The sequence below is a fragment of the Bubalus kerabau genome, chromosome 8, assembly GCF_029407905.1.
Source record: "Bubalus kerabau isolate K-KA32 ecotype Philippines breed swamp buffalo chromosome 8, PCC_UOA_SB_1v2, whole genome shotgun sequence".
Classification (NCBI taxonomy): domain Eukaryota; kingdom Metazoa; phylum Chordata; class Mammalia; order Artiodactyla; family Bovidae; genus Bubalus; species Bubalus kerabau.
In genome coordinates, this window is record NC_073631.1 from 63,869,517 (window position 1) to 63,887,327 (window position 17,811).

The 17,811-nt window shown below is 41.1% G+C and overlaps 1 protein-coding gene across 1 annotated transcript in view; it reads left to right on the forward strand.

Annotated features, from left to right (window-relative positions):
* The window catches only part of AOAH (acyloxyacyl hydrolase), a 184,338-nt gene that overhangs the window by 50,943 nt on the left and 115,584 nt on the right, over positions 1-17,811 (forward strand). Inside the window, exons 5-6 of the mRNA XM_055590397.1 lie at positions 9,919-9,978; positions 15,855-15,925. Coding sequence (XP_055446372.1) covers positions 9,919-9,978; positions 15,855-15,925 — 131 coding nt within the window. The remainder of the gene's footprint in view (positions 1-9,918; positions 9,979-15,854; positions 15,926-17,811) is intronic.

Genomic DNA, 17,811 nt, shown 5'->3' on the forward strand with positions numbered 1-17,811 from the left:
TGGCCCCACCATGTACTTGCTAAGTGCTTTGAGATATATCATTTAACTGCTTTGTGCTTTTTCATATGTTAAATGAGGAATAGAATAGAGCCTACCACCAAGGGCTAATGTGAAGACTACACAAATTGGCAAGTGTGAAAATTCTTAGAATAGTGACTGATCATCATAAACATACAAAACATTTGCTCTTGTTATTAAGCCTCACAAACAAAGCTCAAGACTTTCCTCAGAGCTTCAGCCACTGCACGCAGCTGCCAGATAAATATCATCTTTGGAGGTCCCAAAGACAGCTTGAACATAACATGTCAGAAACTGGACTATTATCTTTTCCCCACATCAGCTATTCCTCCCATATTGCATATTTCAGTATCGACACCAGCCTTCACCCTTCTAAATGGTTCTTTCTAGTCTATTCCCCTTCTTCATCTTCAATTCTGCCTGCCTCATTCAGGGACTTATTATTTCTTTGGCCATCTGATGCAAAGATTGGAAAAGACCCTGATGTTGGGAAAGATTGAGGGCAGAAGAAAGGAGCAGTAGAGGATGAGCGATGGTTGGATGGCATCCTTGACTCAATGGACATGAGTTTGAGCAAGCTCCAAGAGATAGTGAAGGACAGGGAAGTCTGACATGCTGCAGTCCATGGAGTCAAAAAGAACTGGACACGAGTTAGTGACTGAACAACAATAATAATCATTCTAGGGTGGAGTCCTGCAGCAACTTTGTAATTGATATCTCCACCTCCCACCTTGAAACCCTCAAATCCAGGCACCCAAGTGATGTTTCCAAAATGCAAATCTGACATGCTCCCTGTCTTGATGGACAGCCATCCATCAAGGCCAAGACGAAGCCTGAGTTCCATAAACTAGCCTGTCCTTACCTCCCCAGCCTTGTCCTTGGAGGAACTGGTTCATCCACTTCTCTGCAGCAGCTCAGTACTTACCATTCCCATCACATCCTGCTTGTTCTCACCTCCCAACCTTGTTCTATTTTCCCCTGCACCTATGATGCCCTTTCCCTGAGTCATCTTTTAAGATCTAGTTAGTTCAGCTGTCACCTTCTTCAAGAAACCACTGGACACCTATGTTCCTACTCCAGTGAGGATTAGATTCTGTTCCTCATTGTCCCCATGATACTAACAGCTATATCCTAACAGCTAGCATTGCAGTTTCCAGCTTGTATGTTAGTCATTAGTTTCTGTGTCTGAAGCTATAAGATTGACAGCTGGACTATAATTGTCAGGCTGGGACTACACCTGAGCCAGTTCTCTCTCCCCACTGCTTGTTCTGGGTATAGGAGGTTGGCACACTGCCCAATAAATGTATATTGAATGAATGGATTACATTTTAACCCAGTTCTTTCTATGAAATAGGACAGTAATGCCTTTATATTTCTTCTTCTCGCTACATTCCTTCCCAACACTAGCTAGTGTCTATACTTCCAGTGCGTCTTCTTCTTTATCTCTTTAACAGACCAATCCTTAAGATGGTCTTAATCTTAATCCTTAAGATGCCTTGATCCCATTTTTTAGCAATAAAGTTTTTTTTTTTTTTTTTAAAAGGATGCCTTGATCCATCTATCTAGACTTGGGCTTTCCTGCCACTAATCTTCCAGATGACTCATCATGGGCATGCATTCTGTCCTTTCCACTCCTCCTTTATGAATAAGGACATAATTATCTCCCAGAAATGCATCTCTGTGTTATTCTCCTATTGTAACAACCTAGAGTTCAGTATAATAGGAGCCCCAACTTGAATAAGTTTTGGAGGCATAAGAATATACCTCCAAAGGCTACTACAGAACAGCAGCTACCACAGTTCTTGGAATCAATGGTGACATTTTAAAAAAATAAAACGAATCCATGAATGAGCACTAAAATCAAATTGACAAGAGGGTAGAGTTTAGAGTCTCCCCTATTTAAAACCAAAATGTTCTCTAGTAACCAGCAGTTAATCCTTTGTTCTTATTCAATAAAAGTAATCTCTGATCCTGAGCTCCATTTTTTTTTCAACATGGGGTGTGTGTGTGTGTGTGTGTGTGTGTGTTTGGGTAAATTTCTTTAATCTATTTGTGTTGTTACGACTTGACTTTTTTCATGTCAGGTACATATAAAATAAAAATGAATTAAGTGTTCTCAGTTTAGCAGAATTTCTATGTCAAACAAGGAAAGGAAATTACTTCCTCTTGTTATATTGGTGCCTCCATCGCTACTACCACAGGCAACTCTAGCAAAATAGTAGTTCAAAACCTGAACTAAACTGAATAAAATCAAGCTTCTCTTCTCCTACGGTTGTTTAGTCAACCTACCCAGCTTGCTGTATTTGCACTTCTTCTGTTCTCCACCCTAACTCTGTATAGTATGTGAGTGTTTTCTCACAAATCCAGGTCTAGAAGAAAACAAATTATTAAATAAAAAAGGAGTCAATTGTGTGATCATCAGAGTTTTAGATTAAGGAAATTTCCTTCTTGAGTGATAGCTGTTCTTCAACTGTGACTTGGCAAACCATTAGAAAATCAAATGTTATTTTTGAAGAGAACATATATCCAAGAACAGTTTTTGTGTGCCTTAATATTCTGGAAGACTTAATAAAGTTTTCCAAATTACCTCACTTAATAAATTAATGCCATTCCTGGAAGACAAACATATCTTTGATACCTGAGGCCAGGAATGGTTCCGTTCAGTTCAGTTCAGTTGCTCAGTCATGTCCAACTCTTTGCGAGCCCATGAACCGCAGCACACCAGGCCTCCCTGTCCATAACCAACTCCCGGAGTCCACCCAAACCCATGTCCATTGAGTCGGTGATGCCATTCAACCATCTCATCTTCTGTTGTCCCCTTCTCCTCCTGCCCTCAATCTTTCCCAGCATCAGGGTCTTTTCAAATGAGTCAGCTCTTTGCATCAGGCGGCCAAAGTATTGCAGTTTCAGCTTCAACATCAGTCCTTTCAATGAACACCCAGGACTGATCTCCTTTAGAATGAACTGGTTGGATCTCCTTGCAGTCCAAGGGACTCTCAAGAATCTTCTCCAACACCACAGTTCAAAAGTATCAATTCTTCAGCGCTCAGTTTTATTTGTAGTCCAACTCTCAGTACTAGGGTGAAAAAGTCTTGACTGACACTGATAGACTTTCAAGTCATGGACAGTCATTCTGTTCTTCTCATAATATACATTTACTAAGCCCCTACTGTATGATAGGTACACATTAGGGTATGAAAAATGAAAGGTAATTGACAACCACAATTTGAATGACTGTAACACACTAAAAGCTGGACTAAGTACTTATCATACATCATTGAAAATCCTCTCATACAATTGCAGAGTTATTCCATTATCCCAATTTTATAGATGAGAAATCACAATTCAAGTAAATTGTTGGTTGTGGAGTTGTTTGCTTGACAGTGTTTCTAAAGTTCCTCTTCAAACATCTCAGGAAATTATGAGCAATGAGATAAACTACAGGGGAATATAGCCATCTAGATGCAGAAAAGTCAGCCTAAAAGCTTAAATTGGAACAAAATATAGTGTCTAAAAATAAACTCAAATGCATTTGAGATTTTTGTTTTTGATAAAAAGAAAATAGCATTTCAAATTAGTGACAAAACACTGGCGTATTCAGTAAATGGGTGGGATTAAAGACTAGCCATTTAGGAATAAAATTTAAGGTGGATACTTGCCTATTCTTTATGGCAAAATAAATTCCAAATGAATTAAATGTTGAGTCATAAAGAACGGAACCATAAAAGAAGAAAAACCTAAGTAATTTTATTTGTAATTTTGTGATCCCAAAATCACAAAGGGAAATATGAATGCATCTAACTGGTGAAAAACCTGACATGTACAAAGTCAGAAGACAAATGGCAAACTGGGAAAGCATTTTTGTAATATGCCACACTATGAATTATTTTCTCCATGATTCAAAGAGCTCTTACACACATACACACAAAAAACCCACCTGAGCAAGCACAGCAAGAACAAAGAAACGGCTCATGGAGAAAGATCAAAGGAACAAAAATATAGGGAGAAATGATGATCCTTTTCTCATAATTAAAAAAGTAAAAATTAAATGAGATTCCATCGACCTCTTATGTATTTTGCTTCCACAATACTCTTTGAAGATCATTAGACAAGAAATTATCACAGAAATAGAAAGGCTGTAAATATCAGAGACCACTAAATTAAATCACTCCCTGAAGACTTGAAGTTTTAAAACTCTAACAGAACTGAGAATAGAATTTAACACCACTCTTGAATGTACAGTCTGCTATTCAGTCATTTCCCCCAGCATTTCAAAGGATTTGATAGACATTCCAAGCTGCATTTCAGTTTAAGCCCACATTTGGAAGCTTGGAGAATATGTCTACACAGACTTAAATTTTCAGTCTTATTTGGAGGTCATTAAACTCTTAGAGATCTCAAGAATCCTCAGTGGACAGCACTAATAACACAAATGTTACCCTTGACTTCTGATAGGGAGAAGAAAAGATAATTCCAGGGAAGGTACTTAAATGGTATTCAAATTTGTAAACCTTTCTTGCCTGCTTTTGAGAAGTTAAAAAATAATGGCAACTGTATCTCTCTTGAGAATATGCTTTCTTCCCTTAGCTCAAGAAAAGCTAATGACCCTAGTGAATTTGAACAGTTCTAAAAGATACTTTGAGTTTTAAAGTTTTAATAACTAGTCTCTCAGCTTCCACTCTTGGCCCTCATCTTCACCTAATTAATCACCCACATCAGAGCTCAGATCAGAAATCATTTCTTCTAAGAAGTTTTCCTTGATGCCCCAAGTTAGGTCCTCTAGGATTTCTCTCCTTTCATGGCTCTCCATGCTTCTAGAAATTATCATAATTGTAATGAAACAGTTGTACAATAAGATAAATAACTGTAAAATTATGATTTAATGTCTGCCCCTTCTGTTAAGGTGTAAGCTCCATGAAAGCAGATAATCTGGCTGATTTATTTTTTAAATTCTTTGTGACTTCCCCAGAGCCCAGCACATTTCACTGCATATATTAATTTCTCAATAAATATTTGTTGAATGAGCAGTATGGTATACAGAATAATGGCCTCCCCAAAGAAGTCCATATCCTAATCCTCAGAATCAAAAAAGACTTTGCAAGTATGATTAAATTAAGGATCTAGAGATGGAGAGATTATCTGGGATTATCTGGATGAACCCCTTGTAATCACAAAGTTCCTTATAAGAGAAAGGCAGGAGGATCAGCATGGGAGAAGACTGTGATAACAAATGCATTGATCAGAGTGATGAGGCCATCAGCCAAGGAATGTGTATAGCTGCTAGAAACCAGAGGCAAGGAACATATTTCTCTCTGGAAACTACAGGAAATGACAGGCAAAGTTGTGGGGTGGGAATAGTCTTATTTAAAATAAGACTTTCTTTAAAAGGTATTTCCTGGAGAAAAAGGATAGAGACTGTGTGACTAAATGTCCAAATGATACTAATAGGTCCACAATGCAAAAATGGCCCAGGAGAAGAAAAAGAGGAAATTTAGCTAATGGTAAAATATGTATGAAGAAAAGATATTTAACAGCATAAGGGAATGCATTCAAAAGTGATGGTGTTTTTCAGTTACTTTCACAGTTTTTTCTTCTTTCTTTTTTTCTCTCTCTCTCCCCCCACCCCCATTTTTGGTCCTCAGAAGAAGAAAATGACATAAACTGATGTGATTTTTTTTTTCACATATTCCAGAGTCATAAAACTGGGAAAAGTGGGAACATCAAAATCAAATTGGACTTTGGGAGAGCTAAACCCTACATGTTGGAAAACAGCCACTATAGGTTACAATGGAATGCAGATAATGTAATAAACCAGAAAATTCCAGTTGGACAGGCTACTATTTGTTACAAACTTATATAAGCAATGCCTCCATGGGTATATGCTACTGTGTGCCCTGATGATCAAGCAAAGGGTTGGCCTTTCCCCTTTTTTAGACTGCTAGGGAGCCATGTCATGTCGTCCTTGGAATTTTCCAAGTCCTTGAGTAAAAAAATGCAATATACATATCCATGGTTCTTTGGACTATAAGTTTCAAGAGTGAGGGCTTATATCTCTGTGAGCCCGTGTAATGGCTTCCTCTGCAATTCACTCATGAGACTCTGAAGGAGATTTGAAACTGGAATAAGGAAACACCGCAATCAAAGGGAGAAAGTAATGAGAAATTGAAAAGATTTGACCATAACAAATTGCAGGATCAAATGAGTATTTCCAGAAGCAAGCCCCTCATTTTTGATGGAGAATCTGCTTATGCTCAGATGATTGCTCTCAGTGAGTCAGAAACATCATTATGGCTTCCAGCCAGGAGAGTTTTATATCTGGCTCAGAACCTATTCCCCAACTTTCTTTCCAATCACTGATTACAGTTGCACCCTCCATTCTGAAGTTGTAGTTTTCCAGAAGATAGAAGCGTGGTCCTCATGCTTTAGAAACAATGGCTTAAAAATGCTAGATTGCCAACAGTGAAAATGCTACCAAGGTAAGAGAACAATTATCTTCATTTTCATGTTGATTACAATTTGCCCCCTTTGCCTGTCTTTAAGACAAGCAAACAAATAGCTTTAACAAATGTCTTTGAGTCTTTACATTCAATTTTACAGATAGCAGAGACTTGGAGGTTATATAATTTAACCATGGCTGTCTGCAAGCAGAGCACGTGGTCCGAGTCTCTGAATTCCAGCACCTTTCCCACCATTGTCATGCTGTTTTCCAAGGATAAATTAAGTCTGAAATTTTAACACAAGCCAGATAATATCACCAAGGCTCAGGGGAATGGCAAACTTAGCTCCTATGGCATGTGGATGATTTAATGCGAAGGATCAGACAGTTGGAAGAGTGCTGGCTCTGTATGCCTAGCACCTACGCACCTGTGTGGAAATTCATGTAACCCAGGGACAAGTGTAGTCATGAGCATATGATTGATAATGAAAGAAAAAAGAGATATTCATTTAACCAGTCATTTCTCTGTGCAATCATTCATTCATTCATTCCACAAGTTCTTCTAAAATATCTGTGTCGTGCCATGAATTATATATTAGGGATGTAATAGTGAATGACACATAATCCTTCTCATCAAGGGTTTTGTATCCTGGGAGAGAAGAATGACAGCAAACTGGTAAGACTACAATGTAGAAAGTGTTAAGTAGTAATTACTATTATCCTTATTTTATAGATGAGGTAACTGAGGCTTAGCGTGGATAAATAACTTGTCCCAAGTTACAGAGCCAGTAAGTTACTCTGTTCAGAATCAAATGAGACACGTTTGACACAAAAAGCCTTGCTTTTACGCCCACTCTGGGAGATGTTAATGGGTGTACTAGAAAAGAAAATTGTTGTTAAGTTTTAAAAGTTTGGGAAGTCTGTAAACTAAATTCCCTGCTGGGAGAGCCATTGCACATATTAGCCTATTCAAGGGGTTGAGCCACTTTAGGGTAAGGAGTACCATTTGGAAAGGCATTTCGCAAACATTCAGATGTTTCAGCCAAAGCACACTGCACTATATTGACAAGGATGGGAAAACACGCAGAGAATACAGTGCAGCCGGGATGCTCCAGATCTCAACATAATCCCTCAACATTTCAGGAGTATGAATTAGACAGGACACAGTCACAAACTGGTCCTTCTCAGGTTCTGTGATGTTAAAGAGTTGAATTCTGGTACACTCAGGAGTGAAGGAAATAAAGAAAAATAGTATTATGAGACATGAGTTTCTACAGGGAATAATTTTTAGTGATCAAGTTCTCTGCTATCAATTATAGCAGCAGTAGATTTGAAAATTACAGAAAATGCCTTTTCTTCACATCACACTTTGACAGCAGTGACAAGCTCCCACAAAGGAAGAAGCCCCCTGGGACATAAAATGATGCTTTTAGATGTGAAATTTTTTTATTGTCAAGGAGCAGGCATTTATAAGGGGATTTAGGGGTGGGGAGAAGCTCACTGATCTACTCCTGATCTTTTCTAAAAGTTTATTAGGACAAACTGCTCCTCACTCCTAAATTTAACGACATAAATTAATTTACAAATGGAGCAAGGTTTGAAAGAAGCTGTTCCTGAGGACTTGACTACCCACTGGAGGTAGTAAATGCATAAATAATTCCAGTGGAAGACAGAAGAGTTAAGAGGAAAGGACAAATGGGGCTTTGAGGCCATTTCTGTTATGTAGGAAGACAAATGGAGGGAGCTCCTCTGCTTTTAATTTTTCATCAAATAGTGGCATGTCTGACCTTTGGGTGGAATTTGCGGTCTATTATTATATCTGTGTTCCACTATATCCTACGGTGACTATTTTCCAATACATAGGATTTAGCTTTACCAAAAGCATCTTTTAAAAGCACTCATGATTTCTCTTATGATGGTATTAGTGCACTTTAACTGTGGGAGACAGTGCTGCTCTTGTCAAGCCAAGACCATACACATTTGCCCTCAGCGTTCCAGGGGGGACCCAGAAGCAGCAATTATGCCCAGCACTAAGGGGTCAGAAGGTACTTGGCAAAACCCTTGTCACTTCTTCTCCTCCTTTTTCTTCCTTGTCTTTATTCCTCACTAAACATTGGTCTCCCTAGAGAACTGAGCTGGGTTAAAATCAGATCAGTTCTCTCAAGGGGATCCAAATGGCCCTTCCTAAAAAGATGTTGCCAGCACCTTCTCTCTGCTTCATCTCACTTCCACTTACTGTGCTTACTGAACCTGTTCCTGGTGCCTCCTTGCCAGAACGGGAATTTCAGGAGACAGGAGTGTCTATTCACCCCCAGATCTCAGGGTCCTCACTACATCCCTGTACTGGGAACAGATCATTTTCAATAAGCAACAGGGCAATGTGTATTGAGTTATTTTTTTTTAAAAAGTATTTATTGCTGAATTTGTGCTCATTATTGAAAATTTAGGAAAAAGTTATCACCGATTATTATATGGCATATTTCTTCGCAAGGGCCTTTCCAGGTGGTGCAGTGGCAAAGAATCTGCCTGCCAAGGCAGGAGACACAGGAGATGCAAGTTTGATCCCTGGGTCTGGAAGATCCCCTGGAGTAGGAGATGACAACCCACTCCAGTATTCTTGCCTGGAAAATTCCATGAACAGAGGAGCCTGGTGGGCTATAGTCCACAGGGTTGCAAAGAGTAGAATGAGCACACACACACACACATTTGCAGGATTTTTTTTCTTTTCTGTATGTGCAAAATCTGATAACCTATTTTTTCCTTGCTTGGCACAATATCATAAATGTTTTCTTTCACTTTTATTTCTATAAAATTTTATTTTATTTCTATAAAATTTTATTTCTATCTATTGAGCACTTACAATGTATCAGAAACTGTGCTACACCCTGTAGATGCTTGAGATGGGCCTCAAATTCAAAGGGATATTTCCAAAGCAGAGAAACAGGGGACCCATAATTAAGGCAGAGGAACACCACCCTCAATGTTGTGGAGAATGAACTTTAAGCTAACAAGGGCCGCCAAAAAGGAAACCATAACAGAAATTTGCACCTTCTGCACTGGGGCTTTCAGACCCAAAGGCAAGTCACTGAGCTTAGCAAAGCAGGCAAGAAGACAAAGGTTCAGATGGCATCTCTTTTGGACATTGGCTCTGAGATCTACAGCCAATTTCTTAGCTTTTCTGCATCTCAATTTCTTCATCTGTAAAAAGGTCATATCTCTCAGAGATGCTGTGAAGATTAAATAACATAATATTTGCAAAGCACTTAGCTAGCATCTTGCACAAAGCAAATCCCTTATTAAAGAGAGTTATTAACATGAAATTGCTTTCCTGTGAGTTATTTTATCAGAAAGCTATAGAATAATGCATTTATTGCTAAGTGACAAACAAAAAACCTAACTTTGGAAACCCAGGAAAAGAAAAGATGGGATACAAGTTGTAATATTGTCTAACTTTATTTTTATAGGAGGGATGGACATTTACACTTGAGAAGGCCAGACAGATTGTCAAGAAATCTCCAGCTCTGGTAAGCAACTGACAGGGAGAATGCCAGCATTGTCCTTGGAACGTTCACCTCCCTCTGGCCCCTGCTCTCCCACTCCGAAGGCCAGGAGCTACTCCTGACACAAGCCCGCAACCCTCTACAGTTGGATTGGGACTGAAGTAGGAATATGAGCCCCGTCCTCTTTTTTTCTCTTTTTTCTCCTCCCTTCTCTCTACAGCTGCATTTCTCACCTTCAGTTGGAGCTGGGTAATCCTTAGTTGTGGGTTCTGCCCAGGGCATTGTAGGATGTTAGCAGTATCCCTGTCCTCTGTCTGCTAGATGCCACCCCCCACCATAGTCACCACAACCAACAATGTCTCCTGGCATTGCCACATATCCTCTGGCACTCACTGTTGAGAATTGCTGCCCTCCAGCAGATGATATTGGAGGAGACTATAGCCTCCTGCTCCATCACTTTCTATATATGTGATCTAGGCTGAGCCTCAGTTCCCCTATCAGTGAGATAGGGACAATGACAGCATTCCTTTCTCAAAGCTAGGTATCAGGACCTAAGAGAGTCCATGTGTGTGAAGTGCCTAGTATCATACCTGGGACTTATCAAGCACTCAACAGATGCTAGCTAAAATCATCACCATTATTATTCTTTTCCCCTAATTTTTCCTCTTTGCAATCATAGTTTTATTCAGCAGACAGAATGCTTATTTCAAACTGGCTATCATTAAGTCAAGTATTTGACTTGGGCCCTGCTGGTCATTCAGCCCCAGATGAAAAGGAAGCAGAAAGGTAAACCTTTGAAGAAGTGTCTCCCCTGATGCTAGCAGTTCTGGCAGGAAGGAGGCATTCATCAGAGATGAGAGGACATGGCCCTCGTCCTTGGCTTCTCCCTGCTGGCCCAGCTTATCCTTCACCTGATGCAATACATTCAAAGTAGTATTGATTTGGCAACATGGAAATGAAGGGGAGGAAAATTCCTTGTGGCTCAGCCTGCCAGATTTAGCAGATTAAATTTGAATTTAATCAATGGAAGATTAAATTTGAATTTCAAATAAATAATGGATAATTTTTAGTATAAGTATGTCCAGCACAATATTTTATTTGGCAACCCTACTTGAGGCGGGCACATGGGTTTTGATGTGCAAGTCTGATGCATGTTGAATGAGAGCATGAAGACATTTCTACACAATCGATTAAGCAATCATAATGCCTGCATCGTCAATTATTATTTAATTCAGCAAGTAATTAAAGGCCAACCATAACTGGTTCAATTAATCCTCTTAAGACATTGAACAAGAAATTGAAGCTTCACATGAAACCTTGACCACCACCTTCAGAACTCTAAACAGACTGGAGAATAATACCATTTTTCTTTTAATTCTTCTCAACATGCATCTAAAAATTTATTCTCAGAGCCTTGTTTACTTCACTAGCACAAACTGTCTTGGCATTGATTCAAAGGCTAATTAGGACTTTACAATTTTTCATTTCTGTCACCAAAATTGCCAGCATAATTCATGGGGCAGGATTCCAATCATGCCTTGCAAGAAGCCAAAAAAAAAAAAAAAAAATCAACTGAACAATTCAACAATAAAAAAAAAGCTCCTCAAAAATATCCTGCAATTTATTTACTCTCTAAATTAAAGCCATCAAAGAAAAAATAATCAGGAAATGCAAATAAGAATCTTTAAAAAAACTGCTCAGAGGATATTGCCTGCAATTAATTCCATTGTGATGGCTGATGTAACTGTAGACCTAGCCAGAATGCAGAGAAACACACAGTAGGTTGCATATCATTTCAGCACAACCTGTCAGAAAATCCAGACTGGGGATTAAGTGGATTAAGTGTTGTGGCTGGGGAGCCGGGTTGGGGGGTTGGGTGGGGAGGTCTTCATGGATTTGGCAGATCACTGAGCATCTAAATGTTTAGAATACTTGAGTTATGTCCTCAGTTTATTCTCACAAAAATGCCTAAAAGGAGCTAGCATATTTTTGTTATCAACCCCATTTTATAGATAAGAAAACTAAGAATCAGATAGGTTAAGTAATTTCCTCATTCCACATAGCTTGTGAGTGAGAAGCCCATCATTTAAGTCCAGGTTTAGCTTCTGCCCAGTTTCTAACCCTTCCACCATTACAGTAGCTTTCAACCAGACCTCCTCAGAACTGAATTTCAGGAAGCACCATTCACATCACAGGCTGTGTGACTATTAAAATTGTGCAGTGTACAATCTATACAGTTGAACCCGATGGCCCTGATGGCAAACATATCTACTCAATAGAACCATCTGGAAAGACTTGAAAAATTGCCACTGTTCAGACTTGCCCTGTGCTTCTCAGGTGACTCAGTGGTAAAGAAACCACCTGCCAAGCCAGAGACACAGCTTCGATCCTTGGGTTGGGAAGATCCCCTGGAGGAAGAAATGGCAACCCACTCCAGTATTCTTGCCTGGGAAATCCCATGGACAGAGAAGCCTGGCAGGCTATGGTCCATAGGGTTACAAAGAGTCAGACATGGCTGAAGCAATTTAGCACACATACAAATTCAAGTAAAATAACATAAGACAATGGTTTAAAAGTACTATATCACTCAGAGATTCAATTTTAAGCTGGTTATGTACAGAAGGGGGCTTCCCTGGTGGCTCAGATGGTAAAGAATCTGCCTGCAATGCAGAAGAGAAGTTATGCTCCCCCTTTGAGCCTCTATTTACCCCATTCACCACATTCTCATTTATTTAACCTCTGCTTATTGTTCTGTATTCATTTAACATCATGGGGTGGGCAAAGCTCCAGATGCAAGTAGAAGTTGGCTAAATAGATGGCAAAAATGAAAATGCTGCCTAAATCCTATGCCCCAGGAGAGCCCAGATTTGGGACTTTTATTTTAGATGGATTACATACAGCCAGATGTGCTGTTTTAAATCCATCTCTGAGATAATAACAGCCCCCATTGGGCCTCTGTCTAGTAAGGTTTGAATTGAAAGGAAGGGGCTGTCAAATATGCAAGTGAGGGTCTCTGCAGTGCTGCTTTGTGTCCATCTAAGTTCCCTTTGCAAGTTGTAAGAAGACGTTAGTCCTTCCCATACCATGTGATGAAAAGGCTGGATGATCAAAACATCTGTCTTAACAGAAGAAGTTCTGGGAATCCCTGGACAAGTTACATCACCTTCTGCCTACATCCTAGATTCAACTTCTGCACAAGGAATGTCAAAGCCAGCTGCAGCCTTCAGGCTGAATTTTGACAGTGAACAGCTGTGCATTTTATTCCATTGTATCTCCTGTGTAGTAATTACCAGCCTGTCCTTATAAAATGTTTGATGTATTGGTTATCATCTGTGTTAAAATCTGCATTGCCATTAGGTTAATTAGACCAAGGCCTTCAGACAAAGTAAATATAAAAAGAAGTAACTCAAACTTTCAAGTGCAACCTGACTCTGGATCTTAGAATGTGTCTCTACCAATTGCCACCCATGTTATGGTGTAATTGCATGCCGGAGTGTGTTTCACAGTGTGTCTACACTGCTCAGCTCACTCAGTTACCAGTTCTCCAAACATCCCATCTCTGTACCATGATCCCCCTCCTCCCGCCTTCCATCAGTGGTTCCCAACCAGGGGCAATGCTGTCCCCCATCACCTCTCCTGGGGACATTTGGCAACAATTGGAGACATTTGGGGGCTACTGACTATAGTGGCTAGATGCCAGACATGCTGCTAAATAGCCTACAATGCACAGGACAGCCCACAACAAAGAATTATTCAGCTCTGAATGGCGATAGTGCTGAGGTTAGAAAGCCCAGGACCAGGCCTTAAAGTCTTTATCTGCCAATGGGTTTTTCTGTCCCATCTTGCCTCCTCCAGGCTTTCATGTCTCCTCCAGAGATGTCTTTCTGAAATACATGTGATCTCTCCCAGGATTCCCCACTGCCCTCAAGACAGCACATGATGCAGCCTTCCAGGCTCATCCTAATGTGTCCTTCCTTCCATGGTCCACGGCATTCTCCTGGCTCCTTATGCTCCAGCCAGGTTGAAACGTCCTGCAAGATGCCAGCCCCACTCATATGCCCACAGCCCTGTGCCGGGTGCTTCCTCTGCTTCTCTGGCTTTGGTGTGGACTCCAACTACCTGGGACCTTTTTAAAATACAGATTCTGATTCAACAGGTCAACTGTGTGGCCAGAGACTCTTAGTCCTAAGACTAAGATGACATCCAATGCTTCTGGTTTGTGATGATACTTTCTTCAGCCAGAGTCTAGAGCAGTGGTTCTCAAACCTTAGTGAGCATCAGAATGACTTGGAGCTATGAAAACACAAATTTCCAGGCCTTCCCCGGGCTTTCTGAGTCAGTAGATTGTGGTGGAGCCCACGAATTACATTTGTAGCCAAGTCTGCAAACTGCCTTTGAGTTGAAAAGCCTGGAGCATCTGTCTCTTGCTTTCTCGCCTGCCTCCTCCTCCAGTTCCTAGAGAGCCATATTAATGCCTGGACCACAGCAGCCCTCACAGAGCATGCTAAAAGCTGGGATTATCCACCCCTATGCTCCACTAGACAGTGAGCTCCATGACGACAAGGACAGCCTCTTCTGCTCCACCTCTTGCATTTAGTTGAGGGCACTAGTCAGGATTGTTCCTCATTCTAGAAAGTTGTACAAAGATCCTTAAACATCTCATTTGTAGCCAGAAAAGGTTTCTTGTCTGCCTTTGCTAGGGTCAGAATACTGACAACTGTTAGTAACACTCACAGCCATCTGAAGGACTCTCTAGGTTGGTGAGAATTACCACAAGTTTCCCCGCTATCCAAAAGTAGACCATTCTTATGAAGTCTTTCCGAAGGCTAAGCAGCAACTACCTTAGCACTCATCTTGCTAACAGATGCACACCATAAGTGGAGATCAAGCACAGAAGCTCACAGACTTGGTTCAAAGCTATGGCTGCCTGATACTGAAGTGTTCAGTGTGGTTTCTGGGGAAGGAGCTGGGCGGGGCCCCTCTCAGTACTCGGGGTTACTCAATGGCTCCACTCTGGCTCCTGCAGAACAGATGATGAACACTATTTTTGCTTTTCACTTTTTTTTTTTCTGTTTTTATGAAAGTGAAAACTCCTCTTCAGATTTCTTTCCGTTCATGAAAATAGATACTAACGTAGGTCTTTCATCGAATCAAGGCGACGTGAAGTGAACGTTAAAAAAGCAGGAGATACATGTCTCCCTTTCTCTCTTTGTTGATAAATGCCAGTTCCTGACTTTTTCTACCCAGGTGTTTTTCCTTTTGTCTGTGAAAACCATCACAGGAACTGCAATACTTCTAAAAGCACTGTTTAATTAAAAAAAAAAAAAAAGCCAGGGTTTTTAATTTATCCCCCAGCTAGAGTCTTATGTAAACTGCTGTCTGAAATCCCTTTGTTCAGCAAACTCTGGGGGCTTCATCTGCACCCCTTCCTCCCCTCCACCCCCCAGGGAAGGGGCCTTCCTTCTTCCTAAGCCGTCTCTCCCGTTAGTCTTTCTTTTATCTCTTAACAGGATAGAATTATCTTATTTGAAAACAGTCTTTATTTTTCAAATCCTTTTTTAAAGCCACTGAAGCTAGTGAGGAGAAGAATGTTGTCTGAGTAGAATGGACCAAGATGGGCCTTTTCTTTTGGGAAGAGCTGGAAAAGACAAGAAGATGGGACTAGCTGGCTAGGGGAAGAGAGACCTTCAAGCTAAGGAGCCAGCACATAGGTGCAATGAATTTGGAATGTGGGGACAGGAACAAGGGGTAAATTGAGTTAAGTAATATGGCCCAGATTCTGGAGAAAGAAGAGTCCAGAAATTCAAAATGTGGAGCCAAGAAGAGAGGAAGTATCTTCAGAAACTGGAGAACCATTCTTTGAAATAAATAACTCTTTCTGTTTTTGCTTTTCTCACCAGATGTACTCCAGAAGTGGTTCTGATATTTGTTCACTCCCATTTTTGGCCAAGATCTGTCAGAAGATTAAACTGTATGTATATGAATGCCCACTCCTGAGCACTAACAGGGGAGAGCATCTTTAGTGGTTTCTGTTTTCTAATGATGAAAATGATCTTCAAGTTAAAAGGCATCTTTCTGAAGGTGAAAATGTTTCTTGCTCATGACTTGTATAGAAACTAGAAGACAAATTAGCTTAGAACAAATCGTTTTGGAAATATACTGAATACCAGCATCTTTGAACCTCCAAGCCTGACTTACAGTCCTGGGCTGGAACACAGCCTGCCTGCCAGTGCATGCTCACGCCGGGGACAGGACAGCCCCTCCTTGCTGTGTAAGATCCAGACGAGGTCAGCCACCCATTATGGTGAGGACTCTCTGAGCATCTTTAGTGCAAGGCACTCATGAGGCTGGAAAAGGACCTTTGTTTTCAAGAGCGCAACCTATTACCTAAAAACCTTAGCTCTAATATCTATGAACAGGGTTCCAAATGCAGAGATACTGTCCAGAGTTCCCAAGCCCTCCTGTCTAAGATTGTGCTGGGTGTCATAGTAACTACTGTTCAGAATATTGAAAGATGGAACAGTATCCTGAGAGGCACGTTGGACTAAGAGGCAAAATAGCATAGGTCTCCTTCCACCCAGCTGCTTCCCTTGTAACTGTGGCAGGGCTGCTGCCTGCCACTGTACGGCCACTATTCCCAGGGCCAGATACTGAACTTCCACTGCATTTCTGCACTGAATTCTCATAATTCCATCACTATTCCCATTTCGAAGATAAGGAAACTGAGTCTTACAGAGGTAATTTTTCCAGGACTTCTTTCCAGTGGTTAAGACTCTGCTTCCACTGCCGGGGGCATGGGTTTGATCCTTGGTCGGGGAACTATGATTCCACCTGCCACGTGGTGTGGCCAAAAAGTTTGAAAAAAAAGTAACTTTTCCCAGCCACAAGGACCCAACACACACCCCCAGGTATATTGGACCACACTTGTTCTCTGGAAACATCCCCTTTTGGACTCCTCTGCAGTGCTGTGTCTTGAGCCAGATTTGAGGACTTGGGCTGCTTCATGTCTCCGAACCTCAGTTTTTCCCATGTCTCAACTCAAGCTATAGAGCCATTTGGGAGGTTTTAAAGATGCAGACTGTTGGCCTGAGCCCTGGTGGGGGAACATGGCAGGTTCCTAGGCTCCTGGTTAACTATGTCCTCCCGAGTGCTCACATTCTAGTTTTGGAGCCAGACCACAGGTGCTACATGTACAGATAATGCTATGACTCAAAATAATATTCCTTCTCTGTAACATATTCACTGAGACCATGCCATCTTCCCGGGCCCCTGTTGCTTTTATTCTCACTCTCCTGCAGGCAGTTCCTGTCACTTGAGTGCATTCTGGCCCAGCCTGGCTCTCATTGTGAAGGGATAGAGGGGAGAACTCTCCAGAGATGAGAGTCAGGCCTTATACCTGAACTGAGAGGTTGTATTCATTTCGTAAGGCTGCTGTACTAAAATACCCCAACCTGGGTAGCTTAGAACAATAGAAATGTATTCTCTCCCAGTTCTGGAGGTTGAAAGTTTGAAAGCAATGTGTGGGCAAGGTCCCTCTGAGACTCTAGTCCCGCTGATATTCCTTCAGAGACTCTGGGTGGAATCCTCCTTACCTCTTAGCTTCTGGCAGTGGCTGTCCATCCTTGTCAACTCTGAGCTTGCAGCTGCATCTCTCCATCTCTGCCTTCCTCTTTGTGCATGGACATCTTCCCTGTGTGTCTGTCTTTTCCTTTTATATCCAGTCATATTGGATTAGTTCAGTTCAGTTGCTCAGTCGTGTCCAATTCTTTGTGACCGCATGAACTGCAGCATGCCAGGCCTCCCTGTCCATCACCAACTCCCGGAGTCCACCCAAACCCATGTCCATTGAGTTGATGA